The sequence below is a fragment of the Trachypithecus francoisi genome, unplaced genomic scaffold (assembly GCF_009764315.1).
Source record: "Trachypithecus francoisi isolate TF-2019V2 unplaced genomic scaffold, Tfra_2.0 Lachesis_group9, whole genome shotgun sequence".
Classification (NCBI taxonomy): domain Eukaryota; kingdom Metazoa; phylum Chordata; class Mammalia; order Primates; family Cercopithecidae; genus Trachypithecus; species Trachypithecus francoisi.
In genome coordinates this window covers 14,490,094-14,517,987 of record NW_022681474.1, presented here as the reverse complement: position 1 = coordinate 14,517,987, position 27,894 = coordinate 14,490,094, and the positions used below count along the sequence as shown (strand labels likewise).

The window sequence follows — 27,894 nt, the reverse complement described above, 5'->3', positions numbered from 1 at the left end:
GAGAGGTGGGGCTGTGAGGCTGCCTGTGTGTGTGCCAGGAGCACTGTACCTCTGTGCCCGCCTGTGTGTGTGTTGGGAGCACTGTGCTTCTGGGCCTGGCTGTGTGCCAGCGTCTTGCACATCTGCAAGGAAGGAAACCCGGGGCCATACATTTTCTCCAACTAGCAAGAGAATCTATCAAATATGAATAAATGTGCAGTGGCAGGTTAAATTAATACAAGGTTAATGTTGCTAATATGAACATATTCAGTCTCCTGTAACTATCATTGTATAAGCATAATTGAAAAGTTCCTATAGCAAACACAATTTGTAATCTTAAGGTATTTAATTATTAAATGTGCAAGTCTTATTTCTCATTAACTGTGTTTAAACATAGAAAAGAGGATCTTGGCCAGGCACAGTAGCTCACACCTGTAATCCCAACAGGTTGGGAAGCTGAGGTGGGCGGATCACTCGAGGTCAGAAGTTCGAGGCCACCCTGGCCCACATGGTGAACCCCTGTCTCTACTAATGATAGTAAAAAAAATTAACTGGCTGTGGTGGCGAGCACCTGTAGTCCGAGCTATTCAGGAGGCTGAGGCAGGAGAATGGCTTGAACCCGGGAGGTAGAGGTTGCAGTGAACCAAGATCGCGCCATTGCACTCCAGCCTGGGCGACAGAGTGAAACTGTGTCTCAGAAAAGAAAAAGGGAGGGAAGGGGGATTTTGTAATTGAGACAACAAAACACGTGATTGGGCCCTAAGATAACTATTCCTCCCAGCCTCTGGCCCGGCAGGTCAGTGTTCTGAATCTCGGCTAGCCCAGCGTTTTGCTTTCATGTGGCTTTTTAAAACAAAACTAAGTGTACCTTAAATTTTTATCACTAAGATACTATATTCGGGCTCTTGTAACGAAGTACCACACAGTGGGTGGTTTAAACAACAGACACTTATCTCAGTTCTGGAGGCTGGAGTCGGAGACCCTGAGGTGTCACAGGGCTGGGCCTCTGGAGGTGCTGAGGGAACCCGCCCCAGGCCTTACCCCAGCCTCGGGTGCTCAGCGATCCTGGACGGGTACCTGTCACTCCAGTCCCTGCCTCCATCATGTGAGCTTCTCTCTGTGTCCAGGCCTCTCTCTCCTCTTACAAGGACAGAGTAATTAGACTTAGGGTCCATTCTAACCCAGTATGACCTCATCTTAACCTGGTCATAAGATGGCCCTGGCTTAAGGCAGTTCAACTTGCGATGTTCACCTTTCCAATGGGTTTATCAGGTTGTAACCCCATTGTAAGTTTGGGGGCATCTGTCTCTGCACAGGCCCTGCTTCCAAATAAGGTCACAGATACGAGGGGTGATCTTTTGCAGGGACATGATTCAACCCACAGCAGATACTGAAGCTCACAGTTCCTGACTCCCACGTCAATCTTTGTAGAGGACTCTTAGGGTGAGGGAAGGGTGGCAGGACCACTGACAACACTGTTTTCATTTTGAAGTTTTGGTGTGTTTGGGGTCTCTGAGAAGGAAAGGCCAGGAGAATAACGTAAAGCCCAGTGATCTGAACTCACCCTATCTAGGTGGTTCCGTGTGGGTTTTCTTATTTGGGCTGACTTTTCTTTTCTATCTGGTTAGCGCTATCCTTTTTGATTCTTACATCTAGAATAATTCTGTTTCCAGAGTCTTTCATGCTTTTTTCAGTACACCAGTTACTTCATTCAAATGAGATCTCCTCTGGCAAATTTTAACTTTTATGTTGCCTCATTTATGTCTTCAGTTTCATTATAAACCATAATATTTTAAAGTTAAACAGCAAGCTCTTAGGCCCAGCTTTTAAGTCTGAAGTGCATTAAAGATTTATATATGGAAAAGTACAGAAACAAATGTGATGTGTACCTAAATTGTGGTGACTCACTTAGATAACCATTGAGGAATTGTTAGTTTTCAGGAATATAATCCATGATCTTAGAGAGATTTTATTTTATTTTATTTTATTTATTTATTTTTTGAGACGGAGTCTTGCTTTGTCGCCCAGGCTGGTGTGCAGCGGCACCATCTTGGTTCACTGCAAGCTCCGCCTCCCGGGTTCACACCATTCTCCTGCCTCAGCCTCCGAGTAGCTGGGACCACAGGCGCCGCCACCTCGTCCGGCTAGTTTTTTGTATTTTTAGTAGAGACGGGGTTTCACCGTGTTAGCCAGGATGGTCTCGATCTCCTGACCTCGTGATCCGCCCGTCTCGGCCTCCCAAAGTGCTGGGATTACAGGCGTGAGCCACCGTGCCCGGCCTTAGAGAGATTTTAACTTATTTGTTCACAAATTCTGTCAGCAGATATTTATTGCGAGACATTTGCCAGGGCTGGGATGCAGCAGTGAGCAAAACAAACTCGGGAGAGTTGGGTCTGAGGGAGGAGGTCGCACAGGTAGTCAGAGGTGTGTGCTATGGGATGGGCACGCTGGGTGAGGAGTGTTTTCTGAGGGGATGAGAAGTCCCAAATTTGAGCCAAACTCTGGAGACACGGAGGGAGAGGGCCGTGCAGACGTCTGCCGGAGGAACATCCTGGGTAGCAGCGAGAACCAGCACAGAAGCCCCCAGGTGGGAGCAGGCTGGGGTGTCCGGCAGAGGAGGGGGGCGGGCCCCAGGGTGCTGCACGTGTGTGCAGCGGTCTTCTGAAACCTGCCTTGCGTGGACCCCGTTCTCCTGACCCACAGTGCGTTCTACAGCTTGCCTGCCACCCAAATAATTTTCCTTAGAACTTGGCAGCCAGAATGGCACAGCGTAAATCTTATTTTAGGTTCTTAGATATAAAATTGGGCATACGCCCAGACAGCCTGTCTCTGAATTGATGCTGGACAGTCAGGATTTCCATCATTTCTGTTCAGTGGTTCTGCCTGCATTCTTGGAGTGGATGTACCCCCTTCCAGACATTTGCGAAACTGAAGAGCAGACTGTGCAGTGAGCAGGAGCTGGGAGGAGAGAGCAAGCCGGTCTGTGCAGGGCCTGCATAGAGAGGGCAGGAGAGGAGCTGCCTTCGTAGTTTTCGGGTATTCTTGAGATTCCCTGGGAACGCAGAGGCGGAAGCAGTAGACTCGCCCCCAGCCGTTCATAAACAGAATGAGCACCCCCGAATGCGGCCATGTGGGTGGCCGGCACTGCTCCCAGGGGTGCCCAGCCTGCTGCGTGTGTGCTGACTGCACAGCTGTGGTTGTGATGGCTTATCTGCCCCTGCATATTCAAGTTAAAAACTGTCGTTCCAGGCCCACGGATGACAGTAACCAGCCCCCGGGCCGGGGTGTCCTCTCCATGCATGGGCTGACCTACGGAGTCATTCGTGTGGACTCAGAAGAGAAGCTCTCCGTGCTCACCGTGCAGGATGTCGGCCTCGTGATGCCTGGAGGTGAGTGTGCGTCGCGAGCCACACAGATTAACCAGTTATTAAATGCTTTTCTAACACACATCACCAAAGCCCACATGCCCACGTGCCCACGTTCCTGTGGTGTGTCCTCGGGCTGAGAGCCTCACTCCCAGTCTTAAGTCCTTGTGAGGCTTCAGACATTTGAGGCAGTATTCCCTCTCCTGGTAGACGATCGAGGAGATGGGGAAGGGCAGCTTTGCACAGTGGGACCTCAGGCTCCTCTTCCCTGGAAGGCTTCTGGGCCAGTGCAGGGTCCACACTGGTGCTTGGGCAGCTTCCCTTCTCTGCCCCAGAGGATGTGCCCATCCATCACCTTAAGGCACCAGTCAGAGTGGGAACAGCCAAGCTTGGCTGCCCCCAAGGCAGACGTGTGAAAACCAAGGAATGTGAGTGTGTGACCATGAAGCCTGTTTTGAGCAGCAGAGCCCTTTTTCCAAGTCTCAGAAGCCTTTTCCACAGATGCGTGAGGAGGCGCCCAGCTGCAGGGCCCACCGTGCCTCCCACCAGCCCCACCAGCAGCGCCCAGGCACCTCCCAGGAGCCGCTTTACCACTCTCAGGGTGCACACACCTGGCGTTCAACTCATGGGGTCACTGGCAGCATCAGCCCCTGGCTCTCTGGCCCCTGGAAGGGAACCTGGCTCTTTTCTCAGCTGGGGACCCCAGAGCCTGTGTCTCCTGCTGAGCCTTCCAGGCATGGGGTGTGGGCTCAAGCCCAGCAGGGTAGCCATGCCCGTGCGAGCAGTGCTGCCACCTTCAGTAGCAGGTGCAGGACGCCAGGTCAGGTGTGCCTTAGCAGGGACCCCCGCCCTGTGGAGTCTCACAGAGGAAGCAGACCCCTCATGCCCCTTCATGGTGAGCTGCTCTGGGGCCAGGCACCCCAGAAGCTCTTGCCTTTCTGTTCGCCCTGTTTGGCATAAAAGAAATGAAGGCAGCCCTTGGCTTCCCTACTCCTCACTACCCCAATTCCCTGTGGACGCCCTCCAGCATCCCCACGGCTCTGCCTCTGCTTCCAGCCCTCCAGCCCCTGTGTCCAGCCCACTCCCTGCCCTCCAGCTGTGGCCAGGCCCCCTGGCTCCATTTCTTTCTTTAATACCTAGTTTTCAAATAAATGGAGCTTCATGGTGAAATCTTCAAAAGGTTCTGAAGGACACAATGGAAACGGTCCTTTGTGACCGTGAGAGCAACCGCAAGCTTCCCAGGCTCCCTGTCAGAGGCACCTGGGGCTGTGGGACAGACGCGTGTGCCCCCACCCCGTGTGTCTTCTCTGCCCTGGATTTCGGGGTTTTCTCACATCATGATAGAGTACTGCCTACACACGCACATTTTATATCTTAGGGTCCTTTGTCAGCGCGTAACGAGCTCCATGCTGTTCTCGAGGCGGCACAGTGCTATGTTGTGGGAGCGCTGAGGTTATTGGAAGCCTCCCCTGTTTGGGGATTTTCCCTCTTTTGCTGCTGCAGTGAGTGACCCCCTCGTGTCTGATGGAAACAGTTCTCGAAGTGGGAGTTCTGTTTGCAAGAGAACTACCGATGTAGCTTTTATGATGATTGTCTTTTCGAAGCTTGTGAGGCTTTACACCCCGCCGAGCGGTAAACAGCAGCACTTCTTTCTCCACTCCCTTATCCGCCCTGTTACCTGACTTTTATTTTTAGCAATATGATGGGTGAAGAATTTTTCAGTGTAATTTTAATGTGAATTTTTCTTCCTGTGAGTTTAACTTATGTTTCCGCTGTTCCACTTCTTAGACGCCCGTACTCCAGCCCAGCGGGTGCCGGCTGTTTCAGGCTCTTTCTAAACAGTTCAGTTGTCACTGATGCACACTCCACCCCTCTGAAGCATGAGGCTCTTGGCTCCCTAATCAGATTTGTGGCTTGCAGTTGGGGGGTATGTAGGACGTTGTTGTTCAAAGCATCAAAGTGTTGGTGGCACCAGTGAGAACTGATCAGCACTGAACTGTGTGTGAAGCGCTCCGGTGGTGTTCTCAGAAGGACTCACCTTGCACAGAGCATGGAATCGAAGGTTCAGATTAAGACATTAGAGGCTTGATTTGCAGAGTTCAGGTCACACCACGTTGCTGATGTACGTGTGGCAGGTGGCCCTGAGGTTGGTTCTGAGGGTCCTCCCCAAATAAAATGTATTTAGGGGCAGATGATATTATGCCCCTAAATACAACTTGCACATTAACATTAAAGCAGTTGCAATATTTATTGATGTTTCAGCTATGAAATTGGCCATATTGCTGCAACAGGAAAGATCACGGCTCTTTAGGGAAAAGGAATGTCTGGCTGACTACCATCCGTGCAGTTTTGCTCCAGACCCCATTCCTGTTCACTGGTGTCCTCGTTCCTATTCGCATCTTCCCTGTTTCCTTTATTTTCCCCACCCCTCCCCCTCACGCGGCGTGTGCTTTCCTGTTTGCTTTTAGCCATCATGTGTTCAGTGAAGCCAGACGGGGTTCCTCAGCTGTGCAGAACGGATGAGATCGGGGAGCTGTGTGTGTGTGCAGTTGCGACAGGCACATCCTACTATGGCCTCTCCGGCATGACCAAGAACACCTTTGAGGTAGGTGGAGGAGTGTTCTGCCATGAGCACTGCCTATGGCTCCGTCTCCAAACAGCCCTGGCAGGTGCGTAGTGACAGACATGGAATGTAAGATCCATTTTCAGCAAGACGTGTTTATATTCATGAAAATGATGGCACTTTACCACTTTTTATCACTTTTGATAAATTTGTTTTATCAGCATTGTTCTGACCTTATAACCAGGGTTTAAAACAATAAGCACGATTTCCTAAGAAAGGATCCTTTTTGGTACTTTTCTCACTTTTACTGTGAAAAGTGGATCATGAGGGAACGTGCACTCGTGTGCGAGAAGGGCTTTGCCTGGGGAAGCCAACTGGAGCCCCTTTACGGCCCCTCGGCCTGGGCTAGCCGTAGCCAGGTATGAACTGATGAGAACTTGAGCATATCTGTATGTAACGATCTCAGTGGCACAACAAGTATGTTTGTGGTATACACAGATGCGTGTGTAATGTGCATGCAAGGGGCGTGTACACAGATGGGCTGTGTAATGAGCAGAGACATAAAGGGGTCAGACACACGTTCAGTGCTACAACTCAGAACCCATCTTTTTACCAAGTAGGTCCTGGCCTTACAAGTAGCACAATATTTAAGCTATACGTAAGATAATATAAATTGTTTGGGGATATATTTCCTAAATGTTTAGAACTTTTGGTTGTTGTTGAGACAGGGTCTTGCTCTGTCACTCAGGCTAGAGGGCAGTGGCACGATCACAGCCCACTGCAGCTTTAAACTCCTTGGCTTAAGCCATCTTCCTGCCTCAGCCACCGAGTAGCTGGGACTGCAGGCATGTGCCACCACACCTAAATAATTAAAAAGAAATGCTTTTGTACATATGGGGTCTCGTGCTGATGTCCAGGCTGATCTCAAACTCCTGGTCTCAAGCAATCCTCCCATCTTCGCCTCCTAAAGTGCCAAGATTGAGGCTTGAGCCACTGTTCCTGGTCTAAATGTTGAGAACTTTGGATGTATCTGAACAGATGTTACAATACCTCTCCATGATAGCGTTCTTGAACATGAATTGAACTTTCTAAATATTCCTTGAAACTGAGCTAGATACAAATCTAAATAAAAACCCCATCTCCATTTCTATGTGATTTATCTGCAGGGGTGGAGGAAAAGAGGTTTACAGTTTGAACTGATTTGATTTGCTTCCTTAATATTTTTCTTTTCAGCCTACTTCCAACAAGGGCAAATAACATTTTATGAATGAATAGAGATTACTTTAAAACTAACATACGTTGTTTAAATTGTACCTTGACTCTTCACTCATCTTTTACATTGTGGTTTTGTAAATGAAGTAATCAATTCTTGCTGAGTGGCCTCCTGTGAGTCTTCTGGGTGTTACCTGTTCAGGGTTCAGAGGCAGGAGGAGCTCCGGCAGGTGAGTGGAGGTGCAGGAACGGATGGGGTCCTGCTGAGGTGGGCGGGAAGTGCTTTTCTGCCTGTTGGCCACCAGCGGTAACTGTGACCTCGGCCCTCAGGCAGGGTTGCTGGGGTGAAAGGCAGAGCTTAAGCAAAGCAGGTGCCTTGCTCACAGGAGAAGCGGTGAGGACTGAAACCAGCTGACCACGTGAACGGTGGCCTGATGGATGCTGTTTCCCCCAGGTGTTTCCCATGACCAGCTCCGGGGCTCCGATCAGTGAATACCCGTTCATAAGGACAGGCCTGCTGGGGTTCGTGGGTCCTGGGGGTCTCGTCTTCGTGGTGGGCAAGATGGATGGCCTCATGGTGGTCAGCGGGCGCAGGCACAACGCCGATGACATCGTGGCCACCGCGCTGGCCGTCGAACCCATGAAGTTTGTCTACAGGGGAAGGTCAGTGGCGTTCTGCAAATTTAAGCATATAGTTTCCAGTCGGCCACACTTTTTATGTGGTTTTGAAGGGTTGAATGTTGCACAGATTCCTTAAATGTATTGTGTCTCAGTTTCCTCTTCTGTATAATTGAAGCAACTGGACTCTGACCTCCGAGATTTAACCTAGTTCTGAATGTCCGAGATTTTATAGAAATTCCCTGAACCCCATAAATATATTTCCATTGAACTTCTCCTCTAAGTATAATAGGAATATGCAGTAGAAAACCTCCGATAAATAACAGCACAAATTAAAGATCCAGCTATTCATCATAGAGCGGGTTGGAGAGACCCAAGGGTGACGGTTGAGTCACAGACTTGCGTGCGCGCAGACGCTCGCCACTTCTGCGCTCTGCCGCAGTTTTCTTCCCTGCCTGGCCTGGCGCACACTGGAGGCCCCGTGATGAAATGAGTTGCCACGGTTCCTGAGTTTTTGCCAATCTGGAGGAAGTCATCAAGTGTTTTAGAGCCTTTTTTCAGTTTGGAAGCTGACAGGAGCAGGAAGTAGATACCTGGATATGATGTTGCCACCTTTGAATTATTTTTAAAGCTACAACCTCTTTGTAAAAAAGAGTTTACTAGAGGTGACTGTGCTGTGCTGACGGTATAAGGCACATACACTTAGCAGAAAATCACTAGTTCTGGAACGGGAAATTCCTACTGATTTGGAGACCATTAACTTCACAGGTGCGAACTCAGCTGTGAAGGGTGTGGCTCCAATTTCAGCAGGTCTGATCACATTTGCTCCTCTGTGCCGAAAGGCGTAACCTGGTCACCAGAGCCCACAGGTGCTGTGTGTGGCCTCCTGGGGATCAGGGTGACCTTGCCTCGGCAGCATCCCTGGGCGCCTCCCGCAGCTCTTCCCGTAATGATGAGTGTGGGGAAATTCGGAAGCACGGCTGCCGTTTTGAAGTCGTAGTTGGAGCTGTGTCACGCGCTCGTGATGGTGATGGAGCCGCGATCGCGGAGGGAGGGCTGCATGAGCGTCCCGGTGCAGGCTCACCGTGCTCCTGTGTCCCCGCAGGATAGCCGTGTTCTCGGTGACTGTGCTGCACGACGAGAGGATTGTGATCGTGGCAGAGCAGAGGCCCGACTCCACGGAGGAGGACAGCTTCCAGTGGATGAGCCGTGTGCTGCAGGTTGCCCTCCCTCGCCCTGGGCACGGGTCCCCTCTGTCTTGTTTCTGGTTCCTTCCTTCCTTCAGATCACGGCGTGACCAGCTGTGGCTTTGCCCATGGGGTGGCCCTTTTTCCCTTCCCTTCATTTGATCAGGAATTACATCAAGTGTCCAGAAACTCGGGGGTGTAGGGACCAGGAATTGGCACAGCTCGTTCCTACTGGTCACCTTGGGGAGGCCAAAGGAAGCTTTTTGTTTGATCTTGAGACCATGTCTTTTCTCCAAAGTTCCTTTTTTACTGTGTTTGGTGTTCCACAAGCCCTGGGTAACATTATTCAGCTTTGGTGAGTTTAGTAGGAAAACCCTTTCTCTTACCTTGGCATTTTTGCACTGGGAACAGTGCTTGTACTGCACAGACTTCTGTGTATTGTGGATCATATTTTGCATAATATAACTATGTACTGAGTGTTTATGCTTCCTATCATAATATGACTTCCTCTTTCCTAACTTTCTAGGCGATTGACAGTATACATCAAGTTGGAGTTTATTGCCTGGCCTTGGTGCCAGCAAACACCCTCCCCAAAACCCCGCTTGGTGGGATCCATTTGTCAGAAACAAAACAGCTTTTTCTGGAGGGCTCTCTGCACCCCTGCAACGTCCTAATGTGCCCCCACACCTGCGTCACAAACTTGCCTAAGCCTCGACAGAAGCAGCCAGGTATGTGCACCACCTGGGCAGCTTGTGAGGTGTGGGAGTTCCCTCAGGGCCTCATGGCACGGAGAGGCGCGGGAGTTCACACAGGGCCGCATGGCACGGAGAGGTGCGGGAGTTCACACAGGGCCGCATGGCACGGAGAGGTGCGGGAGTTCACACAGGGCCGCATGGCACGGAGAGGTGTGGGAGTTCACACAGGGCTGCTTGCAGGAAGCTGATGCTTGTGGGAAAGAAGTGGTTACCCCAAGAATAGAACGCGGGGCAGGGGCAACTTGGATTCTGGTCTTCTGTCTGTAAATGCCTTGCTTTTGTTCTCTGTAGGCACAGGGGTGTTAGTGTGGTCGTCAGCACATAACTGGCTGGCTCTGTTCTCTTGTAGCAAAAGCTCATTCTCCTGAAGGGCACGGCCGTGGTGCGCTCCCTTTCTAAGCACATCGGGTTCACGTGTATTGTTGCTCTTTCATTTCTGACCTGCTTCTTATTTTTTTCTTATCTTGTAGATTTCCTTAAATATTCTTCCTCCATTTCTTCTTTTTTTTTCCTCCGCACCATTGTTCTCGTGGTGTCTGGTTTTTATGATTGACAGTTTTTTTTTCCAAACCGCTGTTCTCGTGGTCCCTGGTTTTCATGATTGGCACGGGGAATGTGGAGTTGCAGGGGGCAGTATCCATTTCATTACATTCTGTGGGTGCATGGCCTTCTGTTGGGAGCCACTCAAACCATGGGCATCCTCCCTCGGAGTGCCCTGAAAGGGTGGGAAAGCCGCCTCGGGAAGTAAACAGCCTCGTGAAGGACACAGGCTGTTGCTCTCCCCAGGCTGTCTCTGCAGTATGAAGATTTACAGCAGGTGTCGGCACTCTCCAGGGTATCCTCATTGTAAACTCTGAAGCGACCTGATCCTCTCTCCCCACTGATTGGTTCATTGTCAGACACTCGACCCAGAGACCCGTGGTCCCAGCTGGGAAGCAGTTCAGCAGTTGGAGAAAGGGTTCAGACAGGTGTTTATGGAAGGGAGGATCCTTTGCAAATACAGAGTTGTAATGACTCCATAGCTACAGGGCTTGGCTCACCTGAGCCAAGTGTCGAGATGCGACTGGGAAAACCCAGGGAGAGAGAGCAGCCGGCAGCCTCGCGCCAAGGTCAGGAAAACCCAGTGGGGAGACAGAGCCAGCAGCCGCGCAGTGCGGTCAGGGGGCCTGCAGAAAGCCCTCTTCGTTAGGGGTTTAGCTGGGGAATGGTGGCGCAGGAGATTGGAAATCTTTTTACTCTAATACAGTACTTCATTAAATGAAGCTTCACGTGATTGATAACTTTAAAGAAAGAAAATAATATATATATATTTAGTGTCTCATCTGTGTTTGCGAACCTGAGAGGTTACCTGATTTTGTGTCTTTAAAAAGCTTTTTAACAAATAGTAACTGGCAGAGCTGAGGCCCCATGAGTTACCCACAGACTCATCTGTCTCTGCGGAGGGCCTGAAACGCAGCTTGGGCCTCAGCTTCAAACCACAGAGACGGAGTTGGGCTGGATGATTTCTGAGGCCCCTTTGGATAAACATTTAAAATGACCCTGACAAGTGAGTAGCCATTATCGGAAGCCAAAGCAAATATTCCTTGAGCCCTTTTATGGGTGACAGTGTACTGAGATGCTGGAAACAGACAGCCGGTTGACAACCAAATGGCCTTTCTTACTGGATGAATTCATATTTACTCAGTGAATGGTACTGTGTGCCCTCAGATTATCTTATTTGAGCACAAAAGTATTAAAAGACCTTTAACTTACCAGCTGAGCTGGTACAACTAATTATTAGAGAGTTACAAAACAAGGTCCAATTCCTCAGCTTTAAAGGTTCCTGGGAATATTGCCCCAGAATAGCAGGAGGAATCTGCTGAGGAATGGCCAGAGCCTGGCACCCAGGAAGGGCTTGTCTCCCGCTTGGGATTCCGTGTGTCTTGCTGCTGTCTTTGAGATAAAACTCCCGCCCTGTGCCCTGAGCAAATTTGCCAAGCATTGCATGGCAGGATATTTGATAATACCAGCGAGGCAGCTGCTGACTTGCAGATGGGTGAGTCCATTAATGGGAGCAGAGAGAAGAGACTTGAGCCTCAAATACACACGTTTTGGGATTCCTCTCAACTCTGTAGCTTAAATGGCGAGGCTGTGCTATACCCTGGGAGCATTTGGGACACACACACCTCTCTTCAGCAGGGGAGACCGTCAGCAGCTGCCAAGAACGGACTTTGAGAGTGAGGTGCAGCTAGAAGGCCTCTGCCTCCCAGGAGCTGTCGGGAAAACTGCGTCCCTGAGGCTGCGTGGGGAGGCATCAAGGCCCCAGAATTCCGTTCAGAGGATGCACGTGGAGATGAGGGAAGACATAGCAGAGGGGCACAAAATAAGGCTCCACAAAAGCCTGATCTCTCCTCAAAAGCTCGCTTTCCCTACCCTAGTATGAATTCTTCAAAACATTATGGGAAACCTTGGAACCCATTTAGGCCAGTTTCCAAGTTGGCTTCTTAGAAGAGCCATGTCATCTTGCCCAGCATCGGTCACCAAGGAGAAGGCTAAGAACTTCAGCCAGGCGCGGTGGCTCACGCCTGTGGTCCCAGCGATGCGGGAGGCCGGGGTGGGAGGATCGCTGGAGCCCAGGACTTCGAGACCAGCCTGGAAAACATAGTGAAACTCTGTCTCAAAAAAAAAAAAATGTTAAAGATGCTTCATTCAGAAGATGCTTCTATCTGATAGAGAGGATGCGCGGCGGGTGAGTGAAGGGCTCCCAGGTGTTCGGAGATCACACACGAGCAACTGTTCCCACCACGGGGGCAGCTCCCTTCCTTCCGGCGCCTGACCAAATTCTTTAGCTACATGTGAAAAGGCTATTCCTCTTCCATATTTCATTCAGAACTAAGAAAAGAAATTCAGTCTGTTCACAACTGCGATGTGAAAATTCAGAAATGATTTGCTGAGTGTAGAAGGCATTTTACTGTTACACGGAGTCCAGACTCGAGGCTCCTACACGTCACCTAGAACCCGAGGCACCAGCAGGCGGAAGCCCAGACGTCTGCTGTTCTCCAGATTTCAGTCCTGGCTGAAGTGCCCTACCTTCTCCTGCGTAGCTGTGATAAGTGGAAGCGTTTCTGGCAGCCCACAATTGAAAAGGATGGCTGCGCATCTGTGGAGACCCCGGTGGCTCTCCTCTCCCTGGGAGCCGGCCAGAGGATGTCAGGCCCTGACCGCCTTGTTCTGGTGCCAGCATTTCCGTGAGCTTTTCGGGAAGCCGAGGGACTCTGGTGGTGGTTGTCACGATGACGGGCTCATCCTAAGCCTTGTTCGGTGCCACCGCCCAGTCAACTGCATCTGGGCACGTGTGTGTTTTTGACAGGGCAATGAACAATCTTCTTAGCTACAGCTCTGCTTGTGTGGTAACGAATGCCCGTGTGGCCTGGTTTATAAACCTGTCACTTGACCTTTATTGGGAATTTAAGACTTGGACTTAATAGTAGCCTGCAAGCCAAGGATTAGGCACAAATTGATAATGTCATCATCATTTTACATGCAATTCTTTTGGTAAACATTCTTTTTCTCTCCCTGCTTCCTCTGCCTCTTCTCCCATCCCCCCTCCCCTCGCCCCTCCCCTGCCCCCTCTCCTCACCCCTCCCTGTTGCTCCCCTCTTCCCTCCCCCTACTCCCATCCCTTCTCACCCCTTCTCACCCCTCCCAGCCCTTCCCCCCTTCTCACCCATCCCACCCCTTCCCCTCTTCTCACCCCTTCCCTTTTCCTCCTCACCCCTTCCCTTTTCCTCCTCCTTCCTCCCCCCTTTGCCCAGATGATAGTCACCTCATCACTCATGGTGAACTAAAAAGGAACTTGACTTTATGACAGCCCTTGGTTTATTCTTCCACACCTCACTGTGGGCCTGACAGAACCTAAGACCTTTTCAGTGTATAAAACATACTGAGAAGTGACTCTGTATCCTGTCCTGTCCACAGTGTCACCCTCAACTCCACGCCGCGACATCCGTATGTGAAATGTCCACTGTCTGTTTGTCCACAATCAGATCTCAGGTGTGTGGACCCCAGAGAACTCGAACAGATGGGAGCCACAGGTCTCTGCAGTGAAACAAATCCTGGCTTTTAATTCTGTGTTTGTCTTCCGTCTTATTTTTTACAATCAAGGCTGTGAGTGCTGGTACCCGGGGCTCTCACACTAACTGGAAAGTCAGGCGTGGGCTTGGAGGGCCTCCAGGGAGCTTGAGGGATGATAAAAACATCGTTTCTGAAGAACCCGACCAAGGCCTGTCACACTCCCCTTCACAATCCTTTGATTTCGTTGAATCCCTGTTCTTAGAAGGCTTATTCAAAGCTAGTTCTTTCCAGAAGTTTTCCGAGAGTAAGGTCTTTACCAAGGTGGGAGGTCAAGTCTTAAGGAATTTCTCTTTTGTTTCCTCATGGCCGTGTCTCTGTTTCTTTCCAGAAATCGGCCCCGCCTCTGTGATGGTGGGGAACCTGGTCTCTGGGAAGAGAATCGCGCAGGCCAGCGGCAGAGACCTGGGTCAGATCGAAGATAACGACCAGGCCCGGAAGGTAGGAACTGGGTCCCCGACCTTCCCCAGCCTTCCCCGACTTTCCCCGACCTTCCCCAGCCTTCCCCGACTTTCCCCCACAGTCCCCAACCTTCCCCGGCCGTCCCCGACTTTCCCCGACTTCCCGCGCTGGTGGTGGTCCACCACTGCCAATCTTCCTTTATTCCATCTGTCTTCTCCTGCAAGAGACCATATAATTTCATAAGAAACTATGTGTTTATAGGAGATACAAAGTTTCAAAAAATGTCACAGCGACGCAGAAGTGGGTGAGGGGTGTCCGATCCCACGACTGGCAGGACCGAGGCAAATGTCTGGCAGTCCTTGTCCGGCCCACGGTTCCCCGAACTCCTTCCTTTCCAGCTTCCCCACCAGCCCAGATTCAAAGCCCGCCCTGCCCACAGCAGCTTGCAGCCAAAGCTTCTGTCCTGTGCTCTCTGGACTCTAAGAAGCAGTTCGAAACCCAGGTTTGGGGGCCAGGCCTCCTGACAATGGCGCTAAAAGCCGTAGGAGAAGCTCCCGAGGCCCAGACTTCGCACAGTGCACCATGTGCGTCCACGGTCCCCGCTAGAACCATTCGGCCTTGACCGTGCACCATGTGCATCCACGGTCCCCGTTAGAACCATTCGGCCTTGACAGTGCACCATGTGTATCCACCATCCCCGTTAGAACCGTTTGGCCTTGACCGTGCACCATATATGTCCACGGTCCCCATTAGAACTGTTCGGCCTTGAGAATGCTCAGGGCTCACCCAGAGGTCCTGTTTCCCGCAGCCAACAGGTGTCCCCTTCTGTGTGACCCATTAGGAAATGGGACAAAATCAGCCCCGTGAAATGTTGATGAAAGGGGTGAAGCCGTATCTGTGGTTTCTGTCCCTGACGTGAAATAAGGCTGCCCCTTGTACTGTGGAGCAGGTCAGTGGCACACGTGTGGTTTGTGTAATTTGCGGCTTCATGCCATCAGGGTATTGCCATTCTAGAAACCTAAATTTTTTAGAGCCTGCTTTTTCAAACCAGATAGATCTGATTCTCTCGTTGTAGCCACCAAAATCCACGTTGCATCTTCTGGAAGCCCCAGGAGAAGGGGTTTCTGTGCAGGCTGCTCCTGCCTGTGAGGGAAATGGTTCCCATCCTTGGGCAGACTTTCAGACAACTTCACACCAGGGTACAGCACCAGCCCTTTGCTTGTGCCTGACTCGGGCACTGTGAAGCTAAGCCCTGCAGGAACAAAGCTGTGGGCACTTGCTCGTCCTGTGGTCGTGTGTGATGGGGATTTTCCCAGCATGCATGTCTTCGACTCCGCGGAGAAGCACGCGGTTTTAAGACCCAAAGCACTCGGCCTCTATGGGTTTGAGTATCCAGGCTGCCCCACCTCAGACTGCACAGCCTGATCTGACCACACAGCCTGACCCTCACCCCCGAACTCTGTTCCAGTTCCTGTTCCTCTCGGAGGTCCTGCAGTGGAGAGCACAGACCACCCCGGACCACGTCCTCTACACGCTACTCAACTGTCGGGTGAGGCGCGGGGCTGGCTTCCCTGGCTGCTGGCCTCAAGGGGCCCAGCCTGGCTCGTGGGAGCGCTCCCGCTTTCTTTCTGACTAAGTCCTTTCACTTCAGTCTTATGCGAATCCTTTTTATGTTTTGCTCTTCTGACTAATGAGACTTTTGTACCTAGGGATTGCTTTTAAGCGTAACCATTTGTGCAGTTACTCACACCTACTTGTGTATCAGATATTTTAGCACCCTGTTTACAATATTTCTCCCACAAAATGAGTAATTAATGGTATCTACCAGAGAGAAATCGCAAGTCTATGAGATATTTGCGTTTTTATTTTGATTACTAAACCAGTTTTTGTTTTGTTTTTTGAGACAGTCCTGCTCTGTTGCCCAGGCTGGAGTTGAGTGTCACGATCTCCACTCACTGCAAGCTCCACCTCCCTGGTTTAAGTGATTCTCATGCCTCAGCCTCCGAGTAGCTGGGACTACAGGCGCGCACCACCACATCTGGCTAATTTTTGTATTTTTAGGAGAGATGGGGTTTTGCCATGTTGGCCAGGCTGGTCTAGAACTCCTGGCCTTGAGTGATCCACCTGCCTTGGCCTCCCAAAGTGCTGAGATTACAGACATGAGTCACCACACCCAGCCCTAAACCACTTTTTTATACATCAGAAGTTATGTTTATTGCAGACTCAGGAATGAAAATCATTTCCACTTTGTAATTTAAGTTCCCGTTGACACTTGACATAAGAAAACCACACTCATCAAATACTGTTCCACAGTAGTACTTAAGAGTAAGGCATTAAGCTAATACTATTAACAGTAAAAATTAAATGCAGAAATCTTAATATGTTTGTAACTTCTTTTTGCCATGGACATAAAACTTGAAAACAGATGAAAAATGTAAGTCTTCTTGACAAGTATAGGCACTTTTGCAACTCTTCAAAAAGTCATGGCTGCTTAGAATTGCTCAATTCAAAATCTTAGCGTGCGAAGCTGCGGATTGAAGACAAAAGGAAATGCCAGCAGCATCACGAAATTATTCCCCGACTCTCTGGTTTGAGTTTCAGTTATCAGACCATTCTCTGCACGTGCTTTAGTTCATAGGAACACCCTCTCCTCCTCCTCTGCCAGAGAAGTACTCGTCATCTTGACATTGTCATGGCTGCTGAGTTGATCCCAGCAGTCGGTCGCTCACCATATCTGCTCAAGACCGTTTCCCAGGAAGAGCCTTTAAAACCAGGAAGGCCCGTTTCTGCCACCTCCTTCAGGCCCTCGTTCACTGGCACCGTGATGGAGCCCCTGCCCCGCGTCGACAGCGCAGGCGTGGGGGCCGGAGACCTCGAGGACCAGAGTTGCTGTGGGTCCCTGTATCTGAAATGCCGCCTTCCGCTTTTCATCTTTCTCCACTGCACCCTTCCTCAGCCTGTGAATATGGATGATACCCCTTTGCTAACCCGATCGTCAGGTTCGCCGGCCTTGGGTGCTGTCTTGATTTCCTGCCCATCTCCGCTTGTCTGATTCTTTGTCCTCTCCAAGTAGTGTTTCTCCTGTAAACTGCGGTGGCTTCTCGTTCCTCGTTCCCTGTGGTCTTCGCGGTTCTCTAGAGACTTCCAGTGTCACCTCCAACGTGGTGACCTAAATCTGCAGCACTAACTCCAGCCTCGTTCGGCACCTCAGATCCCTTCTGCTGCAAGTCCTCCTTCCCTCCCCTGATTTCCTCACAGAGGCGGCTACCCCTCTGCAAGCTGCAAGCGGAGTCAGCTCTGAGTCTCCCTGAATCCCTGCCCCGATGTTGCCTGACACATTGCTCCCATGTGTGTGGGTTGCACGCGTGTCTGTGTCCAGTAATCTAGAGGTATTGACGGGCGGCTCAAGAAGTAGCAGAAACCTCCATATACGCAAAGATTCAGAAATGATCTGGGTACGTTCGTGGGCAACATGTGCCATCAGGAGGAGGAAAATAGAGTTGTTCCAGCTGTGCCTGATTTGGGGACGATCCCTCGGATTGTTTGCTGGGTGGCACCACAGTCCTGGGCTCGGCATCTGGTCTGTCTGGCCTTGTGGACAGCCCTGTGCTCCTGAACCCCTGTGGTCACCTGCGTAGCTGGATGCTGGATCTTCTGGGAAAATGTGTTTCCTGGAAATGATTCAGGTTCTCTAAAAAGGGCTTTATCAGGATCAACTGCAAATCCAATGGGGGCGAGATATAGGGATCAGAGCCATGAGTGGTTTACCTTAGGACTGTGTGGAAGGCATGGCCTGAGGATGTCTTTTCCCTGGAGGTGTGGCCTGTTTCCAAGGCTTGCTGGACATAGAGGCAGGCACGCTTGAGCCTATCGCTTGTGTTATTTTCCGACAGGCATCAGATCAGGCCTGTGTCCATCTCCCCTCTGCTGCCTCGTATGTACGTTCAGAGATGCTTGGCCTGGACCGAGGCGGCAGCATCATCTTCACAGTGTTCATAGTGTCATCCTCACCTAACTAGCTTCCCTGTTCAGCACCACCCAACAGAAACACATTGCACACCACTTACAGAATCACACATTTTCTAAAAGCAAGATTTTAAAAAGAAGAAACAAATGAAATTCATTCCAGTGGTGGATCAGTCCACACTCCCTAAGTGTCTGTTCAGCATGTACACCAGCCGCCCAGTCCGTTCAGTGTGTACGCCAGCCGCTGTTTCCATCCAGGACACATGTTTCTGCTGATGATGAATTTGGCCCCATCTTGCTGGCCGTGTAGTCACCAGCTCATTTAAAATGGTGGAGGCTCATGCCTGCAATCCCAACACTGGGAGGCGGAGGCGGGTGGATCACTTGAGGTCAGGAGTTTGAGACCAGCCTGGCCAACATGGTGAAACCCCGTCTCTACTAAAATACAAAAAAAAAAAAAAAAACGCTGGGTGTCTTGGCACATACCTCTAGTCCCAGCTACTTGGGAGGCTGAAGCACGAGAATTATTTGAACCCGGGAGGTGGACGTTGCAGTGAGCCAAGATCGCGTCCCTGCACTCCAGCCTGGGCGACAGAGCAAGACTCTCAAAAAAAAAATAAAATGGTTGAATCAATGGGTTTGTAGCCAACTCTTTTGACCTTTTGTAACTTGTACCTTCTTTAGAATTTTAAAATGCAAATTTAGTTTGGCTTTTTATTTCTCAGTTTTTGTTTGTTTTTCAGTTATTTGATTTAATGTGAAACGTTAAAATGGTCCCAAGTTTACAGTAACTGACACTGACTGTGTCTGCTTAGACATGGGCAGGCTCTTGGTTTCCCTGTGTGCCCCTTCCGTCACGCTGCCTCCCAGCACTTCTTTGGGGGAAAAGCCAGCCCTCATTTCTCTGGTGAAATGATTTTACCTGGAACCTTCTTCTTAGCTGGTGGGTTTCAGGACGGAAACCCCAGTGAATGTTGATGAGGATGCCAGAGAATGATGACTGTTACCTGCGGTGAATGGCTGTTGCTTTATGGGACACTCGCCGAGAATGCATCACATTCTTAACATCGAGTATGTGGGAAATGGAAAGTTCAAGCCAAAGCCAGCGGCATTTCTCCTGAGGTAGACGCTGCATTAGGATTCCTGGGGAGTGAGGGTGAGAACGGTGTCACGTGTGTGGAGTTGCCATGTGGTGTAGCGGTGTCCCGTTCAGCCACATGGGGTGGGGAAAGGTAGCGAGGAAGCAGGGAAACTGCTCAGCTGCTGTAGATGCCTGGGGCTGCCAGCCTGCAGTGTGAGCCAGGAGCGACTGTCCCTCCCCGCTAATGGCAGGGTCCAGTGTTTGCTCACCTCGTCCTTTCCGGGCAAGAAAGGCACCCACCCCGTGTCACCCGTGGCAGAGCCCCGCCTGGCCATGGAGCGAGAGGTGCCTGCTCACGTCTACCGGCTGTGAAATTGTGTGCCTGTCTCCAGCACAGCACCATCTCAAGGGGCTTTTGAGGAACTTATTTTAAATCACCCTGCGAGCTGGCTTCAGGACCTAACACCGAGAAGGGACGCTGTCCTCGTGGAGCGTGACTGGAAGCTTTGCTGTTTGTTTTTATGTCAGCCCTGAAAGGGGTCAACCAGCATTGAGAAAATGGCGTTTCACAAGGTCATCAAAGATAAAGGACAGTGCACGTTACACTTCATGTTTTCCAAGTACCCATAGGTGGGGATTTCTGTGCACCGGAATCAAAACGTTTTCAAAGACACTCTTGGCTGCTGGCTGTGTCTCATCTGAGCCTCTCAAATCTCAGGACCAGAAAGTGGGCAAACCACAGGCTTTGTCATCTGACAGCAAAGCGGCTGTTTGATAGGGGATCAGCTTCAGCTCTCCAGAGACAGGGAAGAAGCTGTTCCACAAGCCAAACAAGCCAGACTGGGCGCTGCTGCTGCAGGCAGGCCTGGCATGAGAATGGGCAGTGCGGTGGCGGGGCCTCCCTCAGCGAGGCGGGGTGGGACGGGGCCTCCCTCAGCGCGCGGGGCCTCCCTCAGCGGGGCGGGGCCTCCCTCAGCGGGGCGGGGGCTGAGCCGATTCTGCCCGGGCTCTTCTCTGAGATCTGCGGCCCCCGCCAGCCCCAGACGCGGCCATGCTCACGGCGATGGGTGGTGTGCTGGTTTTCCTTGTTGGGAGACCTGCCCCTGGAGTCGGGGTGGATCTGAATGGGTCCCATCAGCGCCCAGCCTGGCCGTGCGGAGTGTCTCTGTCCCGGTGGGCTGGTTGCTGTGAACAGGTGGCAAGGAGACCCCCAGAGTGAATGCTCAGAGAAACAGTCCAGTTTCAAAGGCCCCCAGATCTACCTTCTTAGGGGGATTGCCTGGACTCCAGCCCTGCCTTCCTTGTTGTCTTTGCCCCTCTCTGCCACCTTCTGCTCTTGGGCTCTTCCACTTTACATCAGTTTCTGTTTTCTTACTTTTTAGGTGTCCTCTAAGTGGGGAAATAATTGAGGAAAATGTATGGGATGAGAAGGCTGAGTTCAGAGAAATGTAAGCTAACTCTATTCTCCATGGAGGACACCAGCCAGTCAGCAGGAAGGGTCTGAAGACCACCGGGCAGTCATGTGGGCAGCCTCCCCACAGCCCTGGCCTGGTGCAGAGGTCCTCAGGGAGAAGGCACTTTCCCCGCAGACCTAGCGGGGCTCATTGGCTGCCTTGTGGACGTTTTGGTAGAGGTCAGGGTCTGGCGTTCACATCTTGATGCTTCCTGAGACATTCTCTTCACTCCCACCTTGTCCCGACCACGTTTCTGACCCGGGCCCTTCGAGCTGGGAGGCTGACGTGCTTTTCCCAGCATGGCCGCTGAATAGCCCCAGACACTGTTCGTCCATGCAGCGTCCTCCTTGTTGCACGAAGTCGGCTCCCTGACAGCCTTCTCGGGCTGGCTGCACGCTCCATGCTCCGTCCCCACACTCATGCATTCATCTTTGTAGCTGTAACTCACATAAGAATTCCTGGGCCAGGCGTGGTGGCTCACGCCTGTAATCCTAGCGCTCTGGGAGGCCAAGACGGGCGGATCATGAGGTCAGGAGATCAAGACCATGCTGGCCAACATGGTGAAACCCTGTCTCTACTAAAATACAAAAATGAGTTGGGCGCGGTGGTGGGTGGCTGTAGTTCCAGCTGCTCAGGAGGCTGAGGCAGGAGAACAGGAGAATCGCTTGAACCCAGGAGGCGCAGGTTGCAGTGAGCTGAGATTATGCCACTGCACTCCAGCCTGGTGACAGAGCAAGACCCCGTCTCCAAAAAAAACAAAAAATTCCTGAGCCCAGGTGTTCAGTCACTCTTCGGCTCTGGAGTCTTCCTGGCCCCGTGGACTGCAGTCCAGTTGCTACTGCTTGAGGGAAGATCCTCACTGTGTTAATAGCTGTGAGACAGAATCCGATCCCAAGAGGTTTTTAAATGACGTAGAAGCAGTCTTCATATCTGAGAATATTGCAGAGGAGCTAGAACTGTGAAGTGTGTCAGCAGGAGAAGCTTGTTTTGGTTAGTTACATGCTTATAATTTGCAATTTATTCACATTTTTCTTTATGGCTTTTAAATAGGCCAAGATGGGAACATCACTTGAGGCCACGAGTTTGAGACCAGCCTGGGCAACATAGGGAGACCCCATCTCTATGAGGAAAATTTTTATAGAAATTAGCCAGGCATGCTGGTGGCACCTGTAGTCCCAGCTACTCAGGGAGCTGAGGCAGAATTGCTTGAGCCCAGCAGGCCCAGGCTGCAGTGAGCAGTGATCATGCCATGCACCCCAGCTTGGGAGACAGAGACCCTGTCTCAATAAATAAATAAATAGTGACTCCCACAGTCTTGCGATGTTGCTTAGTATATATCTTGCAATTCACCTTCCCTCACAACCCTTTTGTAAGCTATTTTCCAGCACAAATGTTTTCTATTTATTTCTACATTAAAGTCTATGTGAAAATGCATTTCACAGTTCTTTTCATTCCTTCAGGGTGTTTTTCACTATTTGCTTTTGTTTTTCGCTTTCTGACTTTCTTGATTTTTGATGTGGTCTTACTAAATTAAAATTTTTAATTAGTCTTAACTTCCAGTGTGCAGGCCCTTCCGGTGTACTAAGAATTCCCACTGCCCATGACAGTGACACAAGTCCCAGAATTGTTAGGGTTTTTTGTTCTGTTTTTTTTTTTTTTTTTTGGAGACGAAGTCTTGCTCTGTCGCCCAGGCTGGGGTGCAGTGGCCGGATCTCAGCTCACTGCAAGCTCCACCTCCCGGGTTCACGCCATTCTCCTGCCTCAGCCTCCCAAGTAGCTGGGACTACAGGCGCCTGCCACCTAGCCCGGCTAGTTTTTTGTATTTTTAGTAGAGACGGGGTTTCACCGTGTTAGCCAGGATGGTCTCGATCTCCTGACCTCGTGATCCGCCCGTCTCGGCCTCCCAAAGTGCTGGGATTACAGGCTTGAGCCACCGCACCCGGCCTGTTCTGTTTTTTAATTGACGTAATCATTTTTCAAAATATTTCTTGTTACCCTAAATATATCTAGATGCTTCTTTGGTCTGCACTCCTCACCTAGTTGGAAGAAAATGGGGTTGACCTCTAACGTATGTAGTTTTGGGGGAAGCTGAAAACATTCTAAACTTGACTGTCATGTTGGTTGCACAGGTCTGTGCTTGTTCTAAAAACCACTGACGTTCGCTTTGTGTCAGTGAGTCGTAGGACGCGTGCGCGCTCTCCGCAAGCTGCTCTGCTGAAGGAATCTTACGCACTTGTCCCTGTGATCGGCCCGCAGGGTGCGATCGCGAACTCGCTGACCTGCGTGCAGCTGCACAAGAGAGCCGAGAAGATCGCCGTGATGCTCATGGAGAGGGGCCACCTTCAGGACGGCGACCACGTGGCCTTGGTCTACCCCCCAGGTAGGGGCGCAGGGCGGGCTTCCCCTGAGAGATGGCCACGGGTCAACCGCAGTGTGAGGAGGTCCCTTACACCTGCTGGTGCCTGAGCCGAGGGCAGCGTGATGGCCGGGAGTCTGCGCGGTATCCAGCTGCTTGTGAACTGGTCCCTTTGTGTCTGGCTACAACCACTCATGGGCACCAGCCATATGTGCTGCTGTTAGAGGCTTCAATAAAGTGATGTTTTCAAAGACTTTTATATCCAAATTTGTGTTATTAGATACCTCAGGTAATTTACTTAATAGTACCTAAATCTTGACTAAATTCAGTTACAAAGGTGGGTAATTCCTTAGCAAAACGGTGTAAAATGAAACCTCCAGGCTGCCTTGTCACCTCCCATCTGAAAGGACGGGTAGATGACAGTGACCGCCAAAGCTGACAAAACCTGCCGAGAGGACAGAGGCTGCGAGAAGTTCAGCTGCTTGTTTACCCGTTGAACTTGTTGCAGACTAGCATTTATGCCGACAGGGACAGTGGGCATTCAGTAGCGTGGTCTGCCTCAATAATGATGTTTTTCTCCTTGTGTAGGAATAGACCTGATAGCAGCGTTTTATGGTTGCCTGTACGCAGGCTGTGTGCCCATAACCGTCCGTCCCCCGCACCCACAGAACATCGCAACGACGTTGCCTACCGTCAAGATGATTGTAGAGGTAACGTGCCTGGGAGTGTCGGGGCCTCCACTGCCTGGAGCTTAGTGTGGAGCTCGCAGAGCGCAGACTCTGACATCTCCCAGGGCAGCTGCTGGCTGTGGGAGCCGGTGTGTGTCTGGAGTCAAATGGTCAGGACAGGACAGGATCTCTACCTGTAGGGAGCCTACAGTCTAGGTCTAGAAGCAGGATCTAAAGGTGTGCATGGAGGCAGAGGCTGGATGGTAGCCTCTGCAGTGTCTACCCTGGAGAAAATGGCTCCCAAAAGAGGGCATCGCCACCATTCCTTGGGCTTCCCCACAAACCCAGCCTAGCAGACCGACCACGGGAAGAGACAGGGCTTTTTCAGAAGCCCTCTCCTCAAGATGTAGAAGTTTTCTGCTCCTTTTTGAAAGTATAGATCTGTTTTTCTTCGTATACAGCTGAAGGAGTTTGACAGGATTCAGCTATATTATCCCTGTTGAAGGAGGAACTACAGGGGAAAACAGTTTGGGCAGAGAATGCACCTGTCCCGCCCACACCTGAGTCCCTTTTAGCGTGGTGCTGGAGACTCCCACAGTGGCCACTCCTGCTAGAAAGTATGCGTGATGTGTCTGGGTGTGTGTGGCGTTTCTAGGAGAACTATGCACGACGTGGGTGTGTGTGGCATTTCCAGGAGAACTATGCACGACGTGGGTGTGTGAGACGTTTCCAGGAGAACTATGCGCGACGTGGGTGTGTGTGGCATTTCCAGGAGAACTATGCGCGATGTGGGTGTGTGAGACGTTTCCAGGAGAACTATGCGTGGTGCGTCTGGGTGTATGTGATGTTTCCAGGAGAACAGAGCTAATGCTGTGAGTGGTGAGCTCTTTTCTGCACGTGTCATGACGCTGAGGCTGTGGGTGCACTGGGCCCAGGAAGTGCAGATGCAGCAGCTGCAGGCCCCACCCCCAGCCCCTGTGCCTCCACAACCAGACTCCTAGCTCTGTTCTTACTCAGCCAGCAGCAGGAAACAGTGGGCTCGGTAACCTAATCTGCCCGTTAAAGCGACATGGTTTTAGCGTGCATAGTGAGCAGGAGACCCGTGTGAAGCGAGCACGCTTTCATCTGGGTCCACATTCATGGCTCCGTTCTCTGATGCCAGGTGAGTCGCTCTGCCTGTCTGATGACGACACAGCTGATCTGTAAGTTGCTGCGGTCCAGGGAGGCGGCGGCGGCTGTAGACGTCCGGACGTGGCCCCTCATCCTGGACACAGGTCAGTGCTTTGGCTGGAGAAGGTGGTTTGCTCATGGCCTTGCTCAGGCTGGATCTGCTGATAAGCCGTGTTCCTCTCCAGATGATTTGCCAAAGAAGCGGCCTGCCCAGATCTGCAAACCTTGCAACCCAGACACCCTCGCGTATCTCGACTTCAGCGTATCCACAACTGGGATGCTAGCTGGCGTAAAGGTGAGTGGGGCCGGCTGCGGGAGGCGACCACGGGAGGCGACCACAGAGCATGCTGGAGGTGACAGGCTGCGTGCTGACTCTCAGTGCCTCTCGTGTAGTCAGACTTTGAGATGTGGAAAGAGCTGTACATACGTGTTTCATCACAGTATGACACGTATGACCATTTCCATCCTTAACCAGGCTGATTCTGTCCAAATGTCCCAAGTATGTTTTTATGTGAACATGGTCTCAGTAGCCGACAGACAAACACTGTGAATGTTTTTCTCTCTTACTGGTTCTCAAATCCGAATGCTCTGTGATAAATCTCTGCACACTGCACTTTCTAGCGTTTTAACCTGGGCTGTATTAGAAATCATCATGATCCTCTCATCTCAGACGCCACCCTCGTCGAGGTGCCATGCAAACCTCCCCGCCGTTGGGGACTTCGCAGCCTTGCACGCCCTCTGCCCCCGTCTGTGGGTCTGACTGGTGAGCTGGCTTTGCCTCGCACAGTTCTCACTCTCCATCCACCTCTTAGTAGAACTGAGGTGGAATACCAAAATAGCTACAATATGAAATAAAATAATTTTTCAAAAGCTTTTGAAAAAATGTTTTCAGATCAAGATGATTTAGTTACTGTAGTCTGAAGTTAGCTGTGACCCTCCTACTGTCATAGCCAAAAGAGAAGCACCTGCTTCCAGCCGTACCATTTTCATGGCCCACTTACCATCTCAGCATCTGGCGTAGAGTAGATCATCAGAACTCTCTTGGCTGCTTTTCTGTAGCCGGTGTCGACTCCTGTTTCTCTGCTGAAGTCCCGCAAAGGCCCCGCTGGCTCTGTGACCCACAGCCAGGGTGATGGGAGCACCGTGTACCCTTTCTCTTACCCTCCATACACGGTTGTCCATGCACTCGTCTCTGAATTCCCCCTGGATCCTGAGGGCAGGGCCGTCTCTTACTCTTCTGTTCATCTCCAGTGCTTAACACGGTGCCTGATAACAAGGTCTCGATACTTTAGTATTTGCTGAGCTGAAGAACTCAATTCTCCACCTAGAAATAGTGCTTTGCACAGAGCAGCAGTTCAGGGCAGGCTTGCTCTAGTTGCTGAGCTGAATGAGTGGGTAATTTTAGGAGGCAGGATTTTACTACTAATCCAGGGAGGCAGGAGTCTGGATGGATGTTTTATAAATTCAGTCTCATTTCTCCTTTAAACAAAAATTTGCCTTAAAAGCAAGCTAAAAAGAATTACTTACATTTTACATTCTATGATAATTCTACGTTCCCCAGTTTGAATATAGTAAGAGAGTTACGAAACCTCCTGGGCAGAACTTCCAATAGTGGTGGAACATTTTACAGTGGGAGGACGCCCACCCCAAGTTCTCTCACCTCTTGCTGGAGTGATGAACGAATGATGGGGAGCCAGGCATTTGGATTTCCCCAGTTATTACAAGGCTCCGTGCTGGTCCCTTTACAGTTTAGCTCTGGTGACATTCTACTTCAGATCAACGTGTGACTTTTTTTTTTGAGATGGAATCTTGCTCTGTTGCCCAGGCTGGAGTGCAGTGGCACGATCTTGGCTCACTGCAACCTCCACCCTCCTGGTTCAAGTGATTCTCCTGCCTCTGCCTCCTGAGTAGCTGGAACTACAGGCACACACCACCACCCCCGGCTCATTTTTTGTATGTTTAGTGGAGATGAGGTTTCACTGTGTTGGCCAGAATGTTCTCGATCTCTTGACCTTGTGATCTGCCTGCCTTGGCCTCCCTAAGTGCTGGGATTACAGGCGTGAGCCACTGCGCCCGGCTGTGACATGTTTTAAAACTGCAAAAATCAGACCATTTTCTTTGCTGCTTTGGCTTCCTTTTTCCTGAGGTTTGGCTAGAGAGCTTCTGTGAGAAAATGGATCTTGTTAATGTATTTTATTGTATTTCAAAGTAATTGACATTACACACGGACTGTCGGGGACTATTACAGGGATTAGGGAAGGGGAAGATGCAGAAGCTCTTCACTGTCTGGTCACGATGGGATGATTGGATTTTGGCCACCATCTCCCTGCAGGATGGTGGAAGATGGTGAAGGGCGTTGGAGTGTAGGAGGACCTGAGCTCTAACTCCCAGCGCTAACTTATGTCACAGGCAGCACAATCTTTAACTTCTGTGAGCCTTCACTTTCTGATCATTAAGATGGGTGAGCCACCCAGCAGGTCTCGCTGGCCACGTTCTGCACAGCAGAGGCTGTGTCCAGCCCTGCAGATAGCCATGAACAAGGCGGGGCCTCGACCAGCAGAGGTGGGAGCCGCCATGTGCCTGCCCTACCTGTGGGACAGTGTGTTGGAGAGTGGATCACACGAGAACCACTTCCTGCAAGACTTGCTGTTCAAATGCACTCTTTGAATAGCTAGCGTTGCCAGGTCCTGGAGGACCAGCAGTTCTGAGTGAGGTTTACTCATTGAAAATGAGAACTCCAGTGAAGATGTCAGCCACTCACATTCCCCAGACACAACATAGCCCCAGCTTGGCGACAGTCGTCCCCGGTCCTGAAAACAGCTTTGGGCATTTGGGGCCAGTGTCATTTGTTGTTTTCTGGGTTTTGTTCTCTAAAATGTATTGGAGAGACAGGGTCTCACCCTGCTGTCTGGGCTGGAGTGCAGTGGTGATCCGAGCTCACTGCAGCCCGGAATGCCTGGTCTCAAGGGACCGTTCCACCTTGGCCTCCCGAGGTGTTTTGATTACAG

At 50.9% G+C, this 27,894-nt stretch overlaps 1 protein-coding gene across 2 annotated transcripts in view; it reads left to right on the top strand.

Annotated features, from left to right (window-relative positions):
* Positions 1–27,894, top strand: part of DIP2C (disco interacting protein 2 homolog C) — a 153,322-nt gene that overhangs the window by 60,749 nt on the left and 64,679 nt on the right. For both annotated transcript variants that reach the window (XM_033209870.1, XM_033209869.1), the window contains exons 15-25: positions 3,229–3,368; positions 5,813–5,949; positions 7,574–7,782; positions 8,843–8,957; positions 9,451–9,652; positions 14,121–14,230; positions 15,660–15,740; positions 22,949–23,072; positions 23,637–23,758; positions 24,879–24,990; positions 25,072–25,181. In XM_033209870.1, coding sequence (XP_033065761.1) covers positions 3,229–3,368; positions 5,813–5,949; positions 7,574–7,782; positions 8,843–8,957; positions 9,451–9,652; positions 14,121–14,230; positions 15,660–15,740; positions 22,949–23,072; positions 23,637–23,758; positions 24,879–24,990; positions 25,072–25,181 — 1,462 coding nt within the window. The remainder of the gene's footprint in view (positions 1–3,228; positions 3,369–5,812; positions 5,950–7,573; positions 7,783–8,842; positions 8,958–9,450; positions 9,653–14,120; positions 14,231–15,659; positions 15,741–22,948; positions 23,073–23,636; positions 23,759–24,878; positions 24,991–25,071; positions 25,182–27,894) is intronic.